Here is a 19,446-nt window from a genome sequence, read left to right as displayed (position 1 = left end):
GAGCACTCGCCTTGAGCAAAAGCTCAGGGACAGTGTCTGAGTTCAAGCCCTAGGACCGGTACACAAATAAACAATAAAGAAATGAATAAAACAAAAAGGGCTGTGTGGCGTGATTCAAGAAGTAGAGCATCTGCTTACAAATTAAAGGCTGAGAAACAACCAGTACTGCATTAAAAAAAAAAAAAGTTGATCCTAAACATGGACATAATAACAGCGTTCATGTGGGAGTTTAGAAACATCATGCTTGTGGTGAAGAGGACAATCAGAACTCCTACAATCCCCCGAGAAAAGGAGCTGTTTATTCTACCTAACAGGGCACTAACAGACTTCATCTTGAGTGTGGCCAAGACAAAGGTAGCTCTTTGCTGTCCCTATCACAGAGGAGATCTCTTGGTGGCAAAGAATGTAGTTTGCCAAGCTTCAGTACTTCAGTTTCTCCATCTAAAAATCATAATGACAAGAAAATCGATCTCAGAGAGCTGTTGTAGAGATTTTTTTTTTGTCAGTTGAGGAGCTTGAACTCAGAGCATGGGCACTGTCCCTGAGCTTTATCACTCAAGGCTAGTGCTCCACCTTTTGAGCTTCAGTGTAATATACACAAAGTACTGAGGCCTGAAGCCACCAAGCAGACTGTCAGGAATGCTCAACTGAACAATGGCTGAGGAGGATGGGGCATGCTGTAAATGTTGCATTATTTGGGCCTTTAACTTTATTTTTATTATTATTTTTTTTTTTTGTCGGTCGTGGGGCTTGAATTCTGGGCCTGGACGCTGTCCCTCAGCTCTTCAGCTCAAGGCGAGCGCTCTACCACTTGAGCTACAGCGCCACTTCCGGTTTTCTGGTGGTTTATTGGATATAGGAGTCTCACGGTCTTTCCTGCACAGGCTGGCTTTGAACCGTGATCCTCAGATCTCAGCCTCCTGAGTAGCTAGGATTACAGGCGTGAGCCACCAGCGCCCGGCTGGGCCTTTAACTTTAATCAAGTAAGGTAGGTCTTACTGGAGTAGGGTAGGCCTTTAGTACAATGTATATGACAATCTGATAAGAAGAGAAGATGAGCTGGGCACAAGCGGCTCATACCTGTAATCCTAGCTACTCAGTAGGGTGAGATCTGAGGATTGTAGTTCAAAGCCAGCCCAGATAGGAATGTCCAAGAGACACTTATCTTCAATTAATCACCAGAAAACCCTGAAGTAGAGCTGTGGCTCAAAGTATAGAGTGCTAGCTTTGAGAAAAATAAAAGAGCTCAGAGACAGTACCCAGGTCCTAAGTTCAAGCCCCATGACTGACAAAAAATCAAAACAAACACACAAAAAAAGGATAAGAAGATGACAAGCAAGGCTTCTCAAGCTTTTAATCCCAACTACTTAGGAGGCGATCTAGAGGCCAGCCTGGGAAAAAACTTCTGTAAGAGTCTTCCATTCCAAGCAATAGAAAGAACAAGGGGGAGAGAGAAGAAAGGAGAGCTGGGCATGGTGCTGCACACTAATCATCCCAGCTACTTGGAGCATAAATAGGAGGATCCAAGTTCAAGCCAGCCTAGACATAAGCACAAGACCCTATTCCAGAAATAGCTAAAGCAGCTGGGCACCACGCCTGTAATACTAGAACTTAAGAGGCTGAGATCTGAGGATCCAGGTTCAAAGCCAGCCTGGGCAGAAAAGCCCCTGTGAGACTCATCTCCAATTAACCACCCAAAAACCAGAAGTGGCACAGTGGTTCAAGTGGTAGAGCACTGGCCTTGAGCACAAAGAGGTTCAGGGACAGCACCCAGGCCCTGAGTTCAAGCCCCACAACTGACCAAAAAAAAAAAAATAGCTAAAGCAGTAAGACCATAGTCATAGCCCAAGTAGCAGAGCACCTGCCCACTAAGCACAGGGCCTTGAGTTCAAACCCCAGTGAGAGAGGGGGTGGGGGGACAGGCTCCAGTCCTGACCTCTCACTTATGAGCCACAATCCTCGTGCCTCAACACCTGCGTGCTGGACTGCAGATGTGTGCCACCATATGTGGTAAGATTGGAACCTTGTAGCTAAAAACCAAGGTACACCAAAACCACTAGAGCCAGAAACAGCATGGTCTTGGGACTCCCTCAGCATGGATTTCTGTTCTCTGGAACAGTGAGAAAGTAACTGTTTTAAGCTATGCAGTTTATGTGCCTGCTCACAGTAGACTAAGAGAGTAATGCAATGCACTTGGTTTGGATTTGGATTATATATGTTCCCCAAACTCTCAGGTTTTAGACCCTAAGATTAAAGCTTAACAGGAGGTCCGAAAGTCAGTTGGGGATGCCTTTAAGAGACTGTGGAGCCTTAGTCTCTCTCTCTGGACTACTGTTTTTGGTTTTTTTGTTTGTTTTTGTGGTCATACAGCTTGAACTCTGGGCCTGGGCGCTGTCGCTCAGCTCTTCATCTCAAGGCAAGCGCTCTACCACTTGAGCCACAGTGCTACTTCCAGTTTTCTGAGTGGTTTATTGGAGATAATAGTCTCATTGGGCTGGGAAGGTGGTTCAGTGGTGGAGCGCTTGCCTTGCATGCATGAGGTCCTGGGTTCAATTCCTCAGCACCACATAAGCAAAAAGAAAAAAAAAGCCAGAAGTGGCTCTGTGGCTCAAGTGGTAGAGTGCTAGCCTTGAGCTGAAGAGCTGAGGGACAGCGCCCAGGCCCAGAGTTCAGGCCCCACATCGGACCTGAAAAAAAAGTAGTCTCATGGACTTTCCTGCCAGGGCTGGGTTTTAACTGCAGTCCTCAGATCTCAGCCTCCTGAGTAGCTAGGATTACAGGAGTGAGCCAGTGGTCCTCGGCTGAACTCCTGTTTTGAGACGTGATCTCTTACTTCCAATGTGTGTGACCTCATAAACACTCCAGTTATGATTCTGTAAGGTTCTTACCATGGCTGAACCAAGGGCTGCCTGATCTTGGACTTTCAGTCTCCAACAATGTGAGTTAAATATTTCTCTTTGCTTTATAAAACTAGTCTGCCTCATATATTTCATTATAGTAGGCTATGTGTGAAACATTCAGATTCTCTAGGGCTGGCAAATAGAGTTCATGTAACATATGCTAACTGAATGAATGAGCAAATGGATGATGGAAGATAAACAGGTGCCACAAGCAACAGTGGGTGACTGACAGGACAGTCATGGTAGTCGTGGGTACACATTCACACCTAGACAAAGACAGTGAGTGTATACACCTGGCAGATCAATGGTTCACATCTATGAGCAGTCCCAGTGTGTGTGTGTGTGTATGTGCACACGCGCGCGCGCACACACACACACTGGTTCTGGAGCTTGAACTCAGGGCTCTGTCTTTGAGCATTTTTTCTCAAGGCTAGTACTCTGCCACTTGATCCACAACTCTACATCTGGCTTTTTGGTAGATGGCTGGAGAAAAGTGCCTCACAGGTGTTCCTGCCTGGTCTGGCTTCAAACTAGGAGTCTCAGATCTCAGCCCCCGGGGTTGCCAGGCGTGAGCCACTGGCATCAGCTTAAGTGTTGATGGATAGATATCACAGGGTGGGGACATGGGGGAAAGCAGTTCCTCACAGGTTTGTAGTGGATCCAGACCTCTTACACCTCCTTTCTCCTCTCCCAGGACTAACACACTGATGCTGCCTCCCCTCATGTGTACCTGAAAAAGAGCAATTAGAGCAACTGAATGTAACTCAAGAACCTGCAAGCACCAAACAGAACAATCAGTCCCAATGTGGTGGGAAATGGGTGGGAATTAGGCCTCAGGACAACTGAACCCCACACAGAAACTAGGTCATCTATCTGTGCCTGTTTCCTCATTCATGAGAACATGAAGCCAACCAAGAACACCTCAAGGTCATGCTGATTCTAACAGGTATAATCATGGAATACCAGAGTTCCATATGACACTGCTGAACCTGGAGACTGCTTCAGTAACATACCTACTAGGGCAGATATATATTTTTTTGTAATTTTTTTTTGCCAATCCTGGGGCTTGAACTCATGGCCTGGGCACTGTCCTTCAGCTCTTCAGCTCAAGGCTAGCATTCTACCACTTGAGCCACAGCACCACTTCTGACTTTTTCTGCTCATGTTGTGCTGAGGAATAGAACCCAGAGCCTTTTTTTTTTTTTTTTTTTGGGTCCGGTTGTGGGTCCTGAACTCAGGGCCTGGGTGCTGTCCCTCAGCTCTTCAGCTCAAGGCTAGTGCTCTACCACTTGAGCCACAGCACCACTTCCAGCTTTTTTTTTGCTTATGTGGTGCTGAGGAATCGAACCCAGGGCCTCATGCATGCAAGGCAAGCACTCTACCACTGGGCCACCTTCCCAGCCCCAGAACCCAGAGCTGTATGCCTACTAGGTGAGCACTCTACCACTGAGCCACATTCCCAACCCGATGTTAGTCTTTTTTTTTTTTTTTTTGTCAATCAGGGCGGCCTGAATGCTGGGCCTAGGCACTGTCCCTCAGCTCTTCAGCTCAAGGCTAGGACTCTACCACTTGAGCCACAGCACTACTTCTGACTTTTTCTGCTCATGTTGTGCTGAGGAATAGAACCCAGATCCTCATGCATGTAAGGCAAGCACTCTACCAATGAGCCACCTTCCCAGCCCCCCTGCTACTCTTTATTTGTGGTTATTTGCCTAGGCATTACCAGATTGAATCTGATACAGATAGTCTCCAAAGGAAGTTCCTGAGGCCATGACCACTAGGAAGCTTTTCTGGGCTCCAAAATCACAGGATCCTCAAGTTTTCAGGCCACTGTCCACAGCAACCCCTGGGGTGGGGAGAGGACTGGAAATCTAAACTCTCAGTTTACCCAGAATCAGACCCTGTCCCTGTCCCAGGCTATTTTAATAAGCCGCAGAGTGTAGATATCACACTGAGACCCTCTATCCTGGGGAAACCAGATCCCCACCCAGTTAACTAATGGTGGCTTCCTTTTAGAAACAGCCTCCCTTTAGAAACAGGCTCAAGGCCTGCAGTAGTTCACTCTTGTAATCTCAGGCCCTGGGAAAATGGAGAAATGAAGATCTAGACAGAGCCTCTCTTGGAAACAAAAACTTAAAAAAAAAAAGGCCTAGGGGTAAGGCCAAGAGGCTGACCTCTTGTCTTCAATGCCCAGGGGGGCCAGGGAAGCAGGAGGAAAGTAAACTCAGAACAGTCACAGACGTGGATACTCAGGACTGAGAGAGATGCAAGGCACACACTGGTAGTTCTCACCTGTAATCCTAGCTACTCAGGAGGCTGGGATCAGAGGATCATGGTTTGAAGTCAGCCTGGGCAGGAAAGTCCATGAGACGCTTACCTCCAAAAACTGGAAGTGGAGCTGTGGCTCAAAGTGGTAGAGAACTAGCCTTGAGCAGAAAAGCTCAGGGGCAGTGCTCAAGCCTTGAGTGCAAGTCCCATGACCAACAATAACACCACCAACAAAAAACCAACTGAGAGGACGCCTAGATCAGGTGGCAGTGCTGAGAAGCCAGTTGGACCCACTGTAATGGCGGGGCTGGCGCGCCCATGACAGGGCCCACTCCCTACAGACAGACCATCAGCACCGCGGCTCATCACAGGCTGGCCAAGGCTTCATCTGGGTGAACACACTGCCAGATCCATAACTCAGTGAAGGACTTGCCTCTTCTCTTTGGCCTAAACAAGTTCACACATACTTGGGATTTTGCCTGGTGTCTATATGGGCCTGGGACAATAGGGTGGGGGTCAATCCTTCACTGAGGACAGTGGGAATCATGCGTGATGCTTTTTTGCAGGGTTTTGCTGATAGAAACAAGGCAGGCATCCAGGAGAACCAGTCACAGCTATACCTCCACCAGCACTGGCAGTGGGCATACCAGGCATTTTTCCTAGGACATCTTCCCCATGGCTGCTAGAATTGTCCAGGCAGGTTTTCAGTGGCTACTGGCCTTAGTAAGTAGGATGCACCACATTGAAGAGACTGTCCTGTGTGTGATGACTGACTGTGAGGTGCCAGAACAAAACCAATCCAAGGGGCAGGGCCAGCTCTCCCACTTCCCCCAACTTGCATCATCTACTGTGTGTGGGACACATACAGGCTGACTCAAAATATCTTTTTTTTTTTTTTTTTTTTTGGGTCCGGTCGTGGAGCCTGAACTCTGGGCCTGGGCGCTGTCCCTCAGCTCTTCAGCTGAAGGCTAGCACTCTACCACTTGAGCCACAGCGCCACTTCCGGCTTTTTTCTTATGTGGTGCTGAGGAATCGAACCCAGGGCCTTGAGCATGCAAGGCAAGTGCTCTACCACAGAGCCACCTTCCCAGCCCCATTGACTCAAAATATCTTGCACATTTTCCTTTCTTTCCAGGAACACCAGACAAGATAGACTCTGATGGGTTTGTAATATTGTCCTTGGGAGGTGCCCACTTCAGTCTCCAGCAGTGCCTGAATGCTCCCTGCCTCTGGGCACTCACATATTCCTTCACCAGTTTGGATTCCCTTTTTCTCCTACAGGACAAGGCTCCAACTCCCAGCTAGGACTAATAAGAAAAAACAAGCAGCCAGGTGCTGGTGGTTTATGTATGTAATCCTAGCTACTTGGAGACTGAATCTGAGAATCACATTTCAAACCTAATCTGGGCAGGAAAGTCCCTGTGAGACTTTTATCTCCAATCACTCAAAAACCAGAAGTGCCCATACATCAGTGGCTCATGCCTGTAATACTAGCTACATAGGAGGCTGAGATCTGAGAATCACGGTTCAAAGCCAGCCCTGGCAGGAAAGTCCATGAAACTCTTATCTCCAGTAAACTACTCAGAAAACCGGAAGTGTTACTGTGGCTCAAGTGGTAGAGTGCTCGCCTTGAGCTGAAGAGCTAAGGGACAGTGCTACGCCCTGAGTTCAAGCCCCAGGACTGGGTGGGTGGGGGGGACCTCAGGGACAGCAGCCAGGCCCTGAATTGAAGCTTCACCAACCAAAATTAACAAAAAAAGGCAGGGAAGTATATTGTCCAAAGGGTCGAAGACTTCACTAAATCCACCAAACATTGTTAGCCTCCTTGTGGCTTTCCTGGGCAGGGCCTGAAATATAGGCGGGTCCAAATCCTGGTTGCCTAGCAGGGACTGTGATTTAGAATGCCAACCCTCCAGTCAGCCAAGCTGCTGTACTTACAAGATAACCTTCATTCCCTTCCAGCATCTCTGAATGTTGGCTCCTAACATACTGTGATGAAACACTAGTGCTAGAAGGAATATCTACCCTGTAGCTTGACCTCAAGGAGGACAGACATGCTTAACCAACCTTACGTGGCTTTAAAAGCTGAGAATGGGATGTCACAAAGGGGGACCAGCTGGCCAACCGGATGGTCCCTAACAATGGGGTACTACCTCAGTCCCCTTGTGGCTCACCACTCACAAACACAAGGCAATCAGTCCATGAAGAGGGAGTTAATTCATACTGAGCAGACTCTTAGACACCAATGTCTAAACAATCAGAAGGCCAGTTTGCTAATTTACCTCCGGGTGGCTACTCATCTCTGCCATCCCCGATGTGTGCTGAGATGCACAATCCATGCACTCACTCAACAAGGATTTCATAAGAACCAAGTGTACTTAACAACCTGTGAGTACCTGAGTGACGGAAATAACAAAGCCAAATGAGGTGGGAGCAGAAATGGGAGGTGGAATTGTGTAATAAGCTTGGCGTCAAACAAACTGGAGTTCAAACACTGTCCACTATTTATTAAACAGGTGACTGGGGGAAGTTGTTTAACCTTCCTGAGTCCCTGTCCTCGTTTATAAAATATGGGTGGGGTTACTAATGTAAACTTCTTAGTTGAATTTATGTTACTATTTCTCTGGAAAGATTTTAACAATACTTAAGGGAGAGACTCTAGGATCAGAAAGATCTGGCTTAAATCCTAGTTCTACTTACTGGGAACATGACTTTGGATAAGCAGCTTAATCTTTTTCACTCAGTGTCAATTTACTAATCTATAAAATGAGACTAGAAATCCCTTAGACCTAAGAAATAGTAATTATCTGAAAAGACTATCAAATTTTGAGGGTAATGATAAGCATTGAACAACAGTATGAGAAAGAGTAGTTCCGGGGTCTGCGGATGTGGCTTAGTAGTAGAGCACTTGCCTAGAATGCATGAAGCCCTGGGTTCGACTCCTTAGTACCACATAAACAGAAAAAGTCAGAAGTGGTGCTATGGCTCAAGTGGTAGAGTGTTAGCCTGGAGCAAAAGGAACTCACAGTGCCCAGGCCCAGGACTGGCATTAAAAAAAAAAAAAAAAAAAGAGGATAGCCCACGATTTAGTAGTGACTAAAACATACACTAACGATGGGCACTGGTGGCTCATGCCTGTAATCCTAGCTACTTAGGAGGCTGGGATCTGAGGATCAAGCTTCAAAGTCAGCCTGGGGAGGACAGTCTGGAAGACTTAACTCCAATTAATCACAGAAAAAGCTTCAAGTGGCACTGTGGCTCAAGTGCTAGAGCACTAGCCCTGAGCAAAAGGAGCCTAGGGAGAGGGCCCAGGCCCAGAATCCAAGCGCCAGGACTAGCAAAAAAAAAAAGTATAAACTTTTGTTTGGGGGGCGGGGAGAAGGGGCAATCCTGGGACTCAACCCAGTGCTCAGAACTTTTTGCACGCTCTACCATTTGAGCCACAGCTCCATTTCCAGCTTTTTGGTGTTTAACTGGAGGTCAGAGTTTCACATGGGTTGGAAACGTGGCTTAGTGGTAGAGTGCTTGCCTAGCATGCATGAAGCCCTGGGTTCCATTCTTCAGTACATCAACAGAAAAAGACGGAAGTGGTGCTCCCTTTGAGCAGAGAGGCTCAAAGTCAGTGCCCAGGCCCTGAGTTCAAGCCCCAGGCTTGTATAAAAAAAAAAGAAAAAAGTTTCACTGACTTTCCTACATGGGCTGGTTTTGAACCATGATCCTCAAAACTCACTCTTGAGTAGCTAGGATTGCAGGCATGAGCTGCCAGCACCTGGGGCTTGAACACAGGGCCTGGGCTCTGTGTCTGAGCCTCTTTGTGCTCAGAGCCAGGGCACTACCACTTGAGCTTATTGGAGATCAGACAGTCTCACGAACTTTCCTGGAGCTGGGCCACCGGCGCCCGCCTGGTACAAACTTCTGAAGAATCAAAAAGTGGACAACCAAAAATCGTGCTTTTTCAAAAAGTAATGGCTTTGTACGCCCCATCTCGGCCTCGTTTCACAGCCCTATTTCCCAAGTTTCTAATGCATTCATGCGGAGCCAAGCAAAAACGCGATGTCTCAATACTGCTAAGTCACGCTCCGCGGAGAGGGCCGCGTCCGCCGAGCCCGGCCCCGCGCGCTCCTCCGCCCGCGCGCGCCGCGGGCCGGCTTACAATGTGGAAATCACAGAGGAGTAAGCAGAACCGTCGCCTTCTGGCAAATTCGGCCTATCTAGAACAAAGGGCAGCCTCGTCGACCTCCACGCCGCGGGCAGCTCCCGGTGCGAGCGGCCGCCGCCCCCGGGGAACGCCCGCCCCGGGCTCCGGCGGCCGCCCAGGATCGCGGCGCACCAGCCGGGTCGGGGGGCCCCGGGCCCGGGGGCGTCCCCGGGGCTCCTCGGCGACCGGGCGGCCCCGCCACGCGCTCCCAGGGCCGGGCTGGGGCGCACTCCGCGGCGGCGGCGGCGTTTCCGCTTTGGGAAACGACAAGCCGCGGACGCTGGGCGTCCCGGGCCGCGCGCGGCGACTCCGCCCGGCGGCACCGGGGAGGACAGGCCCGGGCCGGGGAGCAGGCAAGGGCCCGAGCGGCCCCGAGACCAGGAAAGGGCAGGGTGGGGCGCGCGCGGGGCCGCGTCCGGCCCCGGAGACCTCTGCCTAGGCGGCGGCTGCTAGCGCCGTCCCCGCGCTGGCGGCCGGGAGTCACCGCGACGCCCGGGCCAGACCCCGCCCTGCAGGGGGAGGGGCAACCGCCATCTTCCCGGAGCGCCCGAACCGCCAGCCGGGCTTCGCTGTCGCGATACCGCGGAGAGCTCTGGGAAGGACAGGGGGGGAGGGGAGGTGGGGGAGGAGGAAGCCGGACCTGGGACGGGAGGCGGGCCGAAGCCGCTGGTGGAGCCCCAGGAAGCAGGGGAGGGCGGGGAAACGCGCGATTGATGCCGAGTACGAGCCAATGACGAGCGACCTCAAGCGGGCCTCCCACCAATGGGCAGTAGGGCCCGCGGCGGGGGGCGGGCGCCGGGGCCGAGGGTAGCTTGAGCGCGGCGGCGGCGTTGTTCAGTCAGAGCGAGAACATTCCAGAGGTGAGTCCGCGGGGGGCGGCGGCCCGCGCCCCTGCCCAGCGCTCCCCGCCCCTCCTCCCCGCGGGCCGCAGGCGGGGGCAGGCGCCGCCCGGCCGCCCGCGGCTCACGGCCGTGTCCCCGCCAGGTCGCCAGGCTCGGCGCTGCCGGTGTGGACGCGGACGTCGCTGGGACAGCCCCTCCCGCTGCTCGGCGGCGGCACCTGCCCGGCCGCTCCTCCGCTCGCCGCCCGCCCCGCCGCTCCGGACCCGGATTCCAGCGCCTCTTCCTCCCAGTCCCGGGCGAGCCGCGTTGGGTTTATGTCTTTATTTGACGAAAACGGTGAGTCGCGGACGGCGGGCCATGGCGGCGACAAGATGGCGGCGCGGCCGCGTGACCCGCCGCGCGTGTGGCGCAGTTTGTGGGGGGGGCGGCGAGCGCGCGCGCGCCGGCGTCCGGCTGAGTCAGGCCCGGGGCGCGTTTGTGAGTCACGGCGCCCGCGGCGACGGCCGCTCCGCCTCGAGAGGGAGGCGCGGCCATGCGCGCCCGCCGCCGCGCAGCCTCGGGGGCCGGGGCGAAGGTCGGCGGAGGGCGGCCGGGCGCGGCCGGAGCGGCGTCCCCGCGCGCTCCGGCGGGGCAGATGGCTCCCGGCGTGGACCCGCCGCTGTGAGGCAGGCCGGGCCGCCCTCGCGTCGCCGTTGGCCGGCGTTCCCCCCGACGGCGGATGGGGGAGGTAGGACCGGGGAGGCCGATTGCCCAGCGGGCAGGGGCCCCGCGGCCGGCGGCCACCCCCCGGCGGTTGGGACGCGGTCAGTCGGTGACGTGCGGGGCGCGCCGGGCCCACCCCGCGCGGCCGAGGCCGCGGTCCGTGTGGGGTGGTGGAGGCAGGCGTTTCCCTGCCGGCGCGGCCAAGATGGTGGCCTGCTCCCCGAGAATGTCACCTGCCCCGCCACCGCAGCTGGAAGCTTGGCCACCTCGCAGAGGAGTTCACTGGGGCCTGACCCGGGCGGGGGGAGGCATTCCGGGCAAGAACCGTGGCAAGCCTGCCAGGACAGTTGTGTGTGTTTCTTCTTTCTCTTTCAGAGCTGTTGCGCAGCCATTGGTACCTGTATTGGGGAAACATAGCATACAAGCAAGAAGCTCACAGCCTCAGCGGCGAAAATTTTTTCATGTCAGAGACCGAGAACTCTTGCAGTCGTTTATGTCATCCCTTCTTCTCCAGACAGAAGATACCAAAAAGTTGCAATCAAAGATCTCTTCATCTTATTGATAAAGCCACTAATAAGCCAAAATGTCTGTCAACGTCAACCGCAGTGTGTCAGACCAGTTCTATCGCTACAAGATGCCCCGTCTGATTGCCAAGGTAATGTCTGTCTTCATGTTGGTAGCAGCTCAGTCCGGAGCGCTCTCTGCCTTAGCTTTGAAAGATTGCATTCATTGGGAAGACACAAGGAAACTAAAAATTCTTATTTCCTTTAGGTTGAGGGCAAAGGAAATGGAATCAAGACAGTTATAGTCAACATGGTTGACGTTGCAAAGGCGCTTAATCGGCCTCCAACGTGTAAGTAAAGCTTCTTGGAGAAGCCTGAACAGGTATATTACAGAAATAATCTTGACAAATCTTTGAGTTTTACTGTAAATTTTTGTCTGGATTATGAACTTGTTAGCTTAAGGATTAAGTGTGGAGCCTTGGTTAAGCCAATTGATTGGTTGCTGCCACCGATTCACTAAACTACCAAAGCAACACATTTCATTAGCCCCATAATTTTAAAACATGATCGGTTTTGTATAAATTTGGTTGCTTAGGCAGGCAGTTAGTTGTTAATTATAATGAGTCAAACCTTTTCTTCAAATAGATCCCACCAAATATTTTGGTTGTGAGCTGGGAGCACAGACCCAGTTTGATGTTAAGAATGACCGTTACATTGTCAATGGATCTCATGAGGCGAATAAGCTGCAAGACATGTTGGATGGATTCATTAAAAAATTTGTTCTCTGTCCAGAGTGTGAGAATCCTGAAACAGATCTGGTGAGTGTGTTTCAGATTTTTTAAGTAAAGAAACAGTGTTTTTTCTGGTGGGTTCTATTACAACAGTCTGTTGCTGTTCAAGCACAATTGACTGGCAGTATTGAGTCAGTATGGAGCAAAGTTTGTATGTGAAGCTAGTGTTTTAGGTATCTCTTATACAAATTAATTAAGAACTTTCGTCTTGTATTATTGATGACATACTTTTTGCTTTTTTGGCAGCATGTCAATCCAAAGAAGCAAACAATAGGTAATTCTTGTAAAGCCTGTGGCTATCGAGGCATGCTTGACACACATCATAAACTCTGCACATTCATTCTCAAAAACCCACCTGGTAAGTCTTCCTAATGAACTTCTGAGGTCTTAATGTAAAGCAGCTAATGGTTGGAAACAGAAACGAAGGACTTGTTACATTGGATTGAGATATTCACTGTAAAACATTATGACAGGAGCCCACAGTAGGAATCTTACGTTTGGTAAATGAGAATTGCCTCTTTGAGCTTCATTGGCATTGAAGCACTGCAAGCAACACTCTGTGGCAGATAATCAAAACTATCTGGCACAATTTGAGCTTGCTATAGTAAGGAAGTCTAACCTATTCCGGTGTTCTCTCCTCCATGAGACAAGCCGTTATATAGACTTAAACAATACTATTTTTTTGTTGTTGTTGTTTTGTTTTTTTGGGTCCGGTCGTGGGGCCTGAACTCTGGGCCTGGGCGCTGTCCATCAGCTCTTCAGCTCAAGGCTAGCGCTCTACCACTTGAGCCACCACAGCGCCATTTCCGGCTTTTTTCTTTTTGCTTATGTGGTACTGAGGAGTGGAACCCAGGGTCTCAGGCATGCAAGGCAAGCGCTTTATCACTGAGCCACCTTCCCAGCCCTTAAACAATACTCTTAAATAAAGTTGAGTTGAGATACAGCCTTGCTTTAGGTAAATAGTTTTAAGTGGTGAGGCCACCTACCTGGTGGTGAGTTGAAAGCATCACCATTTAAGCTTTCTTAATCCTCAGTTATTTAAGTACTTGATGTTGCTGTATTTTTTGTAACCTATGAAGGACATTTCCCATCTATTTCCCTATAGAGAATAGTGACAGTGGTACAGGAAAGAAAGAAAAAGAAAAGAAAAATAGAAAGGGCAAGGACAAGGAAAATGGCTCTGTATCCAGCAGTGAGACACCACCACCTCCACCACCAAATGAAATCAGTCCTCCTCCACATGCTGTGGTGAGTACAAGGTTGACAGGCTTTTGGTATGAAGTATCTGGCATTTGGTTCAGGTGGGCAGACATAATAAAACCAGACTTCACTGGAACATTACAACAGTATATTGGGACTACTTGCTATTGGTGGCTTGAATTAAGGTAAATCAAATGTATTTATAGTGAGAAAGAGACTTACTGTCAACTTTACAGATCATATTTGTATATTTTAATACCTGATTTAAAGGTCTTTGTTTTTGTTAGCAGGAAGAAGAGGAAGATGATGATTGGGGAGAAGATACAACTGAGGAAGCTCAAAGGCGCAGAATGGATGAAATCAGTGACCATGCAAAAGTTCTGACACTCAGTGATGATTTAGAAAGAACCATAGAAGAGCGTGTCAATATCTTGTTCGATTTTGTTAAGGTGAAATAATATTTGCTTGATGTAAAAATGAACTTAGCACACCTCTTGTTTCAGCCTTTAGGTATTTTATTTACTTGGGCAGTTGTTATTTTGAGTACACATAGCCTGTTTTCACTTTTTTTTTTTTTTTTATCGAAGACCTGTTTGGGAGAGGTGGTAGTTCCAGGCTATCTCTAGCAATTGTGTGTCATTTAGAAATCATGAATTAGAAGAAAAATTAGTAAGACTGGTATCTCCAGTGTACTAAGATGATCTCATGTTGCACCGGTTTTTTTGTTTGTTTGTTTGTTTTTGTTTTTGTTTTTCCAGAAAAAGAAAGAAGAGGGCATCATTGACTCATCTGACAAAGAAATAGTCGCCGAAGCAGAAAGACTAGATGTGAAAGCCATGGGTCCTCTTGTTTTGACTGAAGTTCTTTTTAATGAGAAGATTAGAGAACAAATTAAGAAATACAGGCGCCATTTCCTAAGAGTAAGCAAGTTTGGTGTACTTACACACCAGATTATGAGTATGTGACCTTCTGAGGACTGTTTTAAATCCCCTTTTTGCATTCATTATCCTGTAAATGATATAAGCAGGCCTCCAGAGATAAGTAATGTAGGGATCTTTGCACTGACTTTTAGAACTTCTGAATGAGCCATACATGCCTTACCATACATACCTTCTTGGCAAATACAGTGTTAACTTTAAACCTATACAAAAGCTTGTTAATACTTTTGATTTTTTTTTTTCTTTTTTGCAGTTTTGTCACAACAACAAAAAGGCACAGCGATACCTTCTTCATGGTTTGGAGTGTGTGGTAGCAATGCATCAAGCTCAGCTCATCTCCAAGATTCCACATATCTTGAAGGAGATGTATGATGCAGACCTTTTAGAAGAGGAGGTCATCATCAGCTGGTCAGAAAAGGTAAGGAGTACATAGTAACTTTCAATATTAGTAATTCCTAATACTTCATGTCTTTTTTTTTTTTTTTTCCCCTGTTCATGGGGCTTGAACTCTGGGCCTGGGTGCTGTCTCTGGACTGAACGCTCTACCACTTGAGCCACAGCACCACTTCCAGCTTTTTCTATGATTAATTGGAGAAAAGTCTCACAGACTTTTGCCCTTCCTTCCAACTGCAATTCTCACCCTCCTGAGTAGCTGGGATGACAGGTGCAAGCCCCTGGTCTAATACCTCATTTCTTGTCAGCATTAAGTTGTAATGTGTTTATTTATTTTGTTTTTGTTTGCATGTCCTGGGGCTTTAACTCCAAGATCCTAACCACTGTTCCTGAGCTTTTTTGCTCACAGCTAACACCCCACCACTTGAGCCACATATTGCCACTTTTTCTGTTTATATGGTGCTGAAGAATTGAATGTAGGGCTTCGTGCATGCTTGACAAACAACCTATCACTAAGCTACCTTCCCCCAGCCCTAAATTGTGACCTTTTAAGTGCTTGTTAAGGTTTTGTTAAGAATATTATGAGATGGGCTGGGAAGGTGGCTCAGTGGTAGAGTGTTTGCCCCGCATGTATGAGGCCTTGGGTTCAATTCCTCAGCACCACATAAGCAGAAAAAGCCAGAAGTGGAGCTGTGGCTCAAGTGGTAGAGCGCTAGCCTTGAGCTGAAGAGATGAGGGACAGCACCCAGGCCCAGAGTTCAGGCCCCATGACTGGCAAAAAAAAAAAAAAAGAATATTATGAGACATGTGCCGGTGGCTCAACGTCTATAATCCTGGCTACTCAGGAGCCTGAGATCTAAGGATAATGGTTCAAAACCAGCCCAGGCAGGGCGCTGGTGGCTCACGCCTGTAATCCTAGCTACTCAGGAGGCTGAGATCTGAGGATCTCGGTTTAAAGCCAGCCCGGGCAGAAGAGACCGTGAGACTCCTATCTCCAATAAACCACCAGAAAACCGGAAGTGGCGCTGTAGCTCAAGTGGTAGAGCGCTCGCCTTGAGCTGAAGAGCTGAGGGACAGCGCCCAGGCCCAGAGTTCAAGCCCCACGACTGACCAAAAAAAAAAACAAAACCAGCCCAGGCAGAAAAGTCTGAGATTTATCTCCAATAAACCACCAGAAAATTGGAAGTGGCGCTGTGGTTCAAGTGGTAGAGCACCAGCCTTGAGCTGAAGAGCTGAGGGACAGCTCTTAGGCCCCACGACTGACCCCCCCCCCCCAAAAAAAAAATATTACAATGAACTTTTTTTTCTTTTTTGGTTTCTTTTTTTAGGCCTCTAAGAAATATGTCTCAAAAGAACTTGCCAAAGAGATTCGTGTCAAAGCAGAACCATTTATAAAATGGTTGAAGGAGGCAGAGGAAGAATCTTCTGGTGGTGAAGAAGAAGATGAAGATGAAAACATTGAGGTAATAAACATTGTTTAGTCTTGGCAGTAGGTGAGGTTAAAAGGTTGTGAACAGTTAGTTGTACAAAATGACACGGGCAATTCTAAATTTAAGATTAAAAATGCATAAAGTATAGTCTCAGTTTGGGAAATTAGTGGCAAATATTTTTGCATGGAGGGGTAGGGTGAGTAATTGTTTTTTGTGCAGTGCTGGGGATTCAACTCAGGACCTATGTAAGTTAGGCAACTGTTCTACTTTTGAACTACATTCCCAACCAAATTAAGTCCCCCCCCCCCCCCCCCCCCAGGTATCAGACTATGGAGACCATAACGGGGGGGGGGGGGGAAGGTCGAATATAGTTATATACTAACAGTTGGGAGGGTTTTATTTTTTATTGGTAAATCTATAGGTTTTCTCATTTGTGACCATTTGAGGGGCGAGGGGTGGCGTATACTAGGATTTCAACTCAGGACCTTGTACTTCATAAATGGTATTCTACCTTTTTTTGGGGGGGGGGGTCAGTTGTGGGGCTTGAACTCTGGGCTTGGGCACTGTCCCTGCACTCTTAAGCTCAAGGCGAGTGCTCTACTGCTTAAGCCATAGCGCCACTTTCTAGTTTTCTAGTGGCTTTATTGGACTTTTCCTGCCCGGGCTGCCTTTGAACATGATCCTTAGATCTCAGCCTCCTCAGTAGCTAAGATTATAGGCATGAGCCACTGGCAACTGGCATATTCTACCGTTTTTGAGCCGTATTTCCAGCCTGGCTTTCTTTTGCTGGTTATTTAGAAGATGGAATCTTGAGGATTTTTGTGCCTGCCTGAATCTCAGCCTTCTCCTGAGTTCCTAGCATTACAGGCATGAGCCACCAGGAGCCAATTCATTGAGTATACTGATTTGTTTGGGCAAAGACCTACAACTAATAAAAATACTTATTTACCAGGTGGTGTATTCGAAGACTGCCAGTGTACCAAAAGTTGAAACTGTGAAGTCTGACAACAAGGATGATGACATTGATATTGATGCCATTTAAAGGATGGATGCCACTTAGCTTAACAGTGTAATGCTGCAAAATTTCCTCCATTATCAGCCAGAAGTGCAACATGTATGTGCAAAAGCTAAATGGCTTAACATCATGCTACACTTTATACTAAAAATCTATTACTGTGAGTGGTCTGTGATTAAGCCCAATGAGACATCTAGGGAGTCCATACACACCAGTGAGCAGATGTAGTTTGCTTATTTATAGCATGTTTCTTTTGGAAAACTAGTGGTGGACACATTTGGATCACATTTATACAGTTATAAATAAAGATTTGATTTTGTTCATCAGATTTTGGGCTCTTAATGGCTTATCCTGAAGTAACTGGCTCCTTTTAAAAATGTTATGCTATCATTTAACCTGATAGGTCCTTGGAGCCTGGTAATTGTTATGTGCTGAGACTGTATCAAAGTCTTCAGCAGAATATAAACACAAACATGCTTGTTATGATCTTATTCAGCCATTAAGAAATAGAGAACTTTAAGTTTTATCTTTAGTTCCTTTGAATTGGCATCCTAAATCTTTTATACTAAGGTAATCTGATAATCAGATGGACAGTGCAACATCTTACTGAAGTAAAAATGACCTGCGTGTCCTTTTAAGAACAAGTTTTAAAGATTTGAACTTGTGATTTTTCAGTTCATGTATCCTTGCCCCAAATTGTTGTATTTGGAGTCATGTGCGTTGCACGTTGGATAAGCCAGGGAAATTATTAGGTAAATAAGTATTTTATGTGTATGTAGTGGTTGCTTTGTACTGAGAGAAAACTTAACTTTGAGGTGTAATTAAATAGTAAACTGATTTTATTTGGGAGAAACAGGAAAGAAGGTGCACTTAATCTTTAGCAATTTTTTTTCCAGCTTTTACCCCTAAATTATAATTTCAAAATGTTTAGACATACTGTATATTGTGTTGTGTTCTTTTTTCCCCCTGATATTATGGTTTATTTTTAATGCCTTTTACATTGGACATATAGCTGTGCTTTTTAGGTTTTTGTTGCTATCTTGCCAAAATAAGTGTTACTGTTGTTTCAAGCTTGATTTCCCCCACCCCCTCTCTGGGGGGAAAAACGACTTAACAAAAGTTAAAATCATACTTCCAAGTCAAAGCATATATTTTGGTGTGTGACTTGGGATATTTTTTACTTCACATTGAATATGGCTGGGCACCTGAAAAGTCTGGATGGCAGGTGGTACTAGGACAGCAGGTCCTGGCAGGCTCTCGGACATAACCAGATGAATTCCTTACCCTGTTAGCTGATGTTAACTCATTTGATAAGGGTTCTAACTATCCCATCTTAAAGGTTAAATTTCCCTCAAAAAGCGCATTCTAAGACTTTTGAAGGGTCCATGTGGTTAATTTTGTGTGAAGCACTGGCTTATACCTTTTACTTTACTCCTTTGTCTCCCATCTCATAGATTGAGACTTTTAATAGCAAATGTATGTAAAAAATTTTCACATTGAAATTATACAAACATTTGATAAAAATAAAACCTTGTTAGCTTGATAATTAACAGGAATTGAAACCTAGCAATCTTATTGGATTATCTTCATTTGCCTTGTGATAGAGTCTGGAGAACTTGGAGCAGGAACCATATCTATGCACCCAGAAGAGGGAATATGTTAAGGCACAGCAAAGAAGGTTTTGCAAGCTTACATACCTCCTAGGTTTGAAATACTTTGCAGCAGGGCCTGTTTGCTATTGAGATTGTGTACCAGCATACTGGTGGCAAGCTATTGAGAGTCTTTTGGTTGAAATTTTCAGAGCTTCTCTAAGGAAAGGGTTTGGGTTTCAACTAGTGTTAAGTCTGGTGCCAAATTTCAGTGGAATTCAAATTCACACAATCTGGATTTTATTTAGAGGTTCTCCTAATAGAGTAATCCTTCACTTTGCTCTATTGTCTTAAAATTTGTTTCAGACAGCTACATTACTTGATTAAAACAATTAAAAATGATATTTTTGTCTCTGCTTTAATATTGAAGTCAACTTTCCATTTTATAATCAAAGCTGTTTTGTGCCTGCTGCTTGGGACTTGTATTGGATGTCCTGCAGTGACATTTGTCTGTCTGCCTTTGCCATTGCTCATCTCATTGGCTTATGGCTTTCTTTAGGTTTGGTGTCTTTTATGAACACGAGGTATTTTTCTTAAAATCTCAAGTGCTTACTAGGGAATTCAGACTTCATACATAGAGAGCTGTATACCCATGGAGTATAGTAGAGGTCTATGAG

The 19,446-nt window shown here is 47.4% G+C and overlaps 1 protein-coding gene, 1 long non-coding RNA gene and 1 other non-coding gene across 6 annotated transcripts; 2 read left to right on the top strand and 1 right to left on the bottom strand.

Moving 5' to 3' along the window:
* Positions 1-286: 286 nt before the first annotated feature.
* On the bottom strand, positions 287-7,226 carry LOC138810548 (uncharacterized). Of its 2 annotated transcripts, none has more exons than XR_011367156.1 (3): positions 7,107-7,226; positions 3,546-3,630; positions 287-441 (listed from the first exon to the last, which is right to left on the bottom strand). It is a non-coding gene; the product is annotated as an uncharacterized lncRNA (long non-coding RNA). The 2 variants fall into 2 exon arrangements; XR_011367157.1 differs by having other exon boundaries at positions 3,567-3,630.
* A 2,862-nt stretch (positions 7,227-10,088) lies between these two features.
* On the top strand, positions 10,089-18,117 carry Eif5 (eukaryotic translation initiation factor 5). 3 transcript variants are annotated; one of them, XM_069997507.1, is made up of 12 exons: positions 10,089-10,226; positions 10,351-10,544; positions 11,286-11,565; positions 11,682-11,763; positions 12,059-12,231; positions 12,451-12,562; positions 13,310-13,452; positions 13,695-13,853; positions 14,163-14,324; positions 14,596-14,760; positions 16,064-16,198; positions 17,118-18,117. In XM_069997507.1, the coding sequence occupies exons 3-12, from the start codon at positions 11,494-11,496 to the stop codon at positions 17,205-17,207; spliced, it is 1,293 nt and encodes a 430-aa protein (XP_069853608.1). In that variant the 5' UTR covers positions 10,089-10,226; positions 10,351-10,544; positions 11,286-11,493; the 3' UTR covers positions 17,208-18,117. The 3 variants fall into 3 exon arrangements, with proteins under 3 accessions (XP_069853608.1, XP_069853606.1, XP_069853607.1); XM_069997505.1 differs by having other exon boundaries at positions 10,127-10,226; positions 13,692-13,853; XM_069997506.1 differs by lacking the exons at positions 10,089-10,226; positions 10,351-10,544 and adding an exon at positions 10,832-10,935 and having other exon boundaries at positions 13,692-13,853.
* On the top strand, positions 12,752-12,877 carry LOC138810606 (small nucleolar RNA SNORA28). Its single transcript, XR_011367194.1, has one exon. It is a non-coding gene; the product is annotated as a small nucleolar RNA SNORA28 (small nucleolar RNA).
* Positions 18,118-19,446: the final 1,329 nt, after the last annotated feature.

The sequence above is a fragment of the Dipodomys merriami genome, unplaced genomic scaffold (assembly GCF_024711535.1).
Source record: "Dipodomys merriami isolate MVZ:Mamm:240054 unplaced genomic scaffold, mDipMer1.0.p SCAF_50, whole genome shotgun sequence".
In the NCBI taxonomy this organism is placed as follows: Eukaryota; Metazoa; Chordata; class Mammalia; order Rodentia; family Heteromyidae; genus Dipodomys; species Dipodomys merriami.
This window is presented reverse-complemented; position numbering and strand designations above follow the sequence as displayed.

What these genes read in the sequence shown, in the direction of transcription:
- Eif5 (XM_069997505.1), top strand. Translation starts at nt 11,494, where the DNA reads ATGTCTGTCAACGTCAACCGCAGTGTGTCAGACCAGTTCTATCGCTAC. An exon ending in ACAGGCGCCATTTCCTAAGA is followed by an intron (nt 14,325 to 14,595) that starts GTAAGCAAGTTT and finishes TCTTTTTTGCAG; the next exon opens with TTTTGTCACAACAACAAAAA. An exon ending in ATGAAGATGAAAACATTGAG is followed by an intron (nt 16,199 to 17,117) that starts GTAATAAACATT and finishes CTTATTTACCAG; the next exon opens with GTGGTGTATTCGAAGACTGC.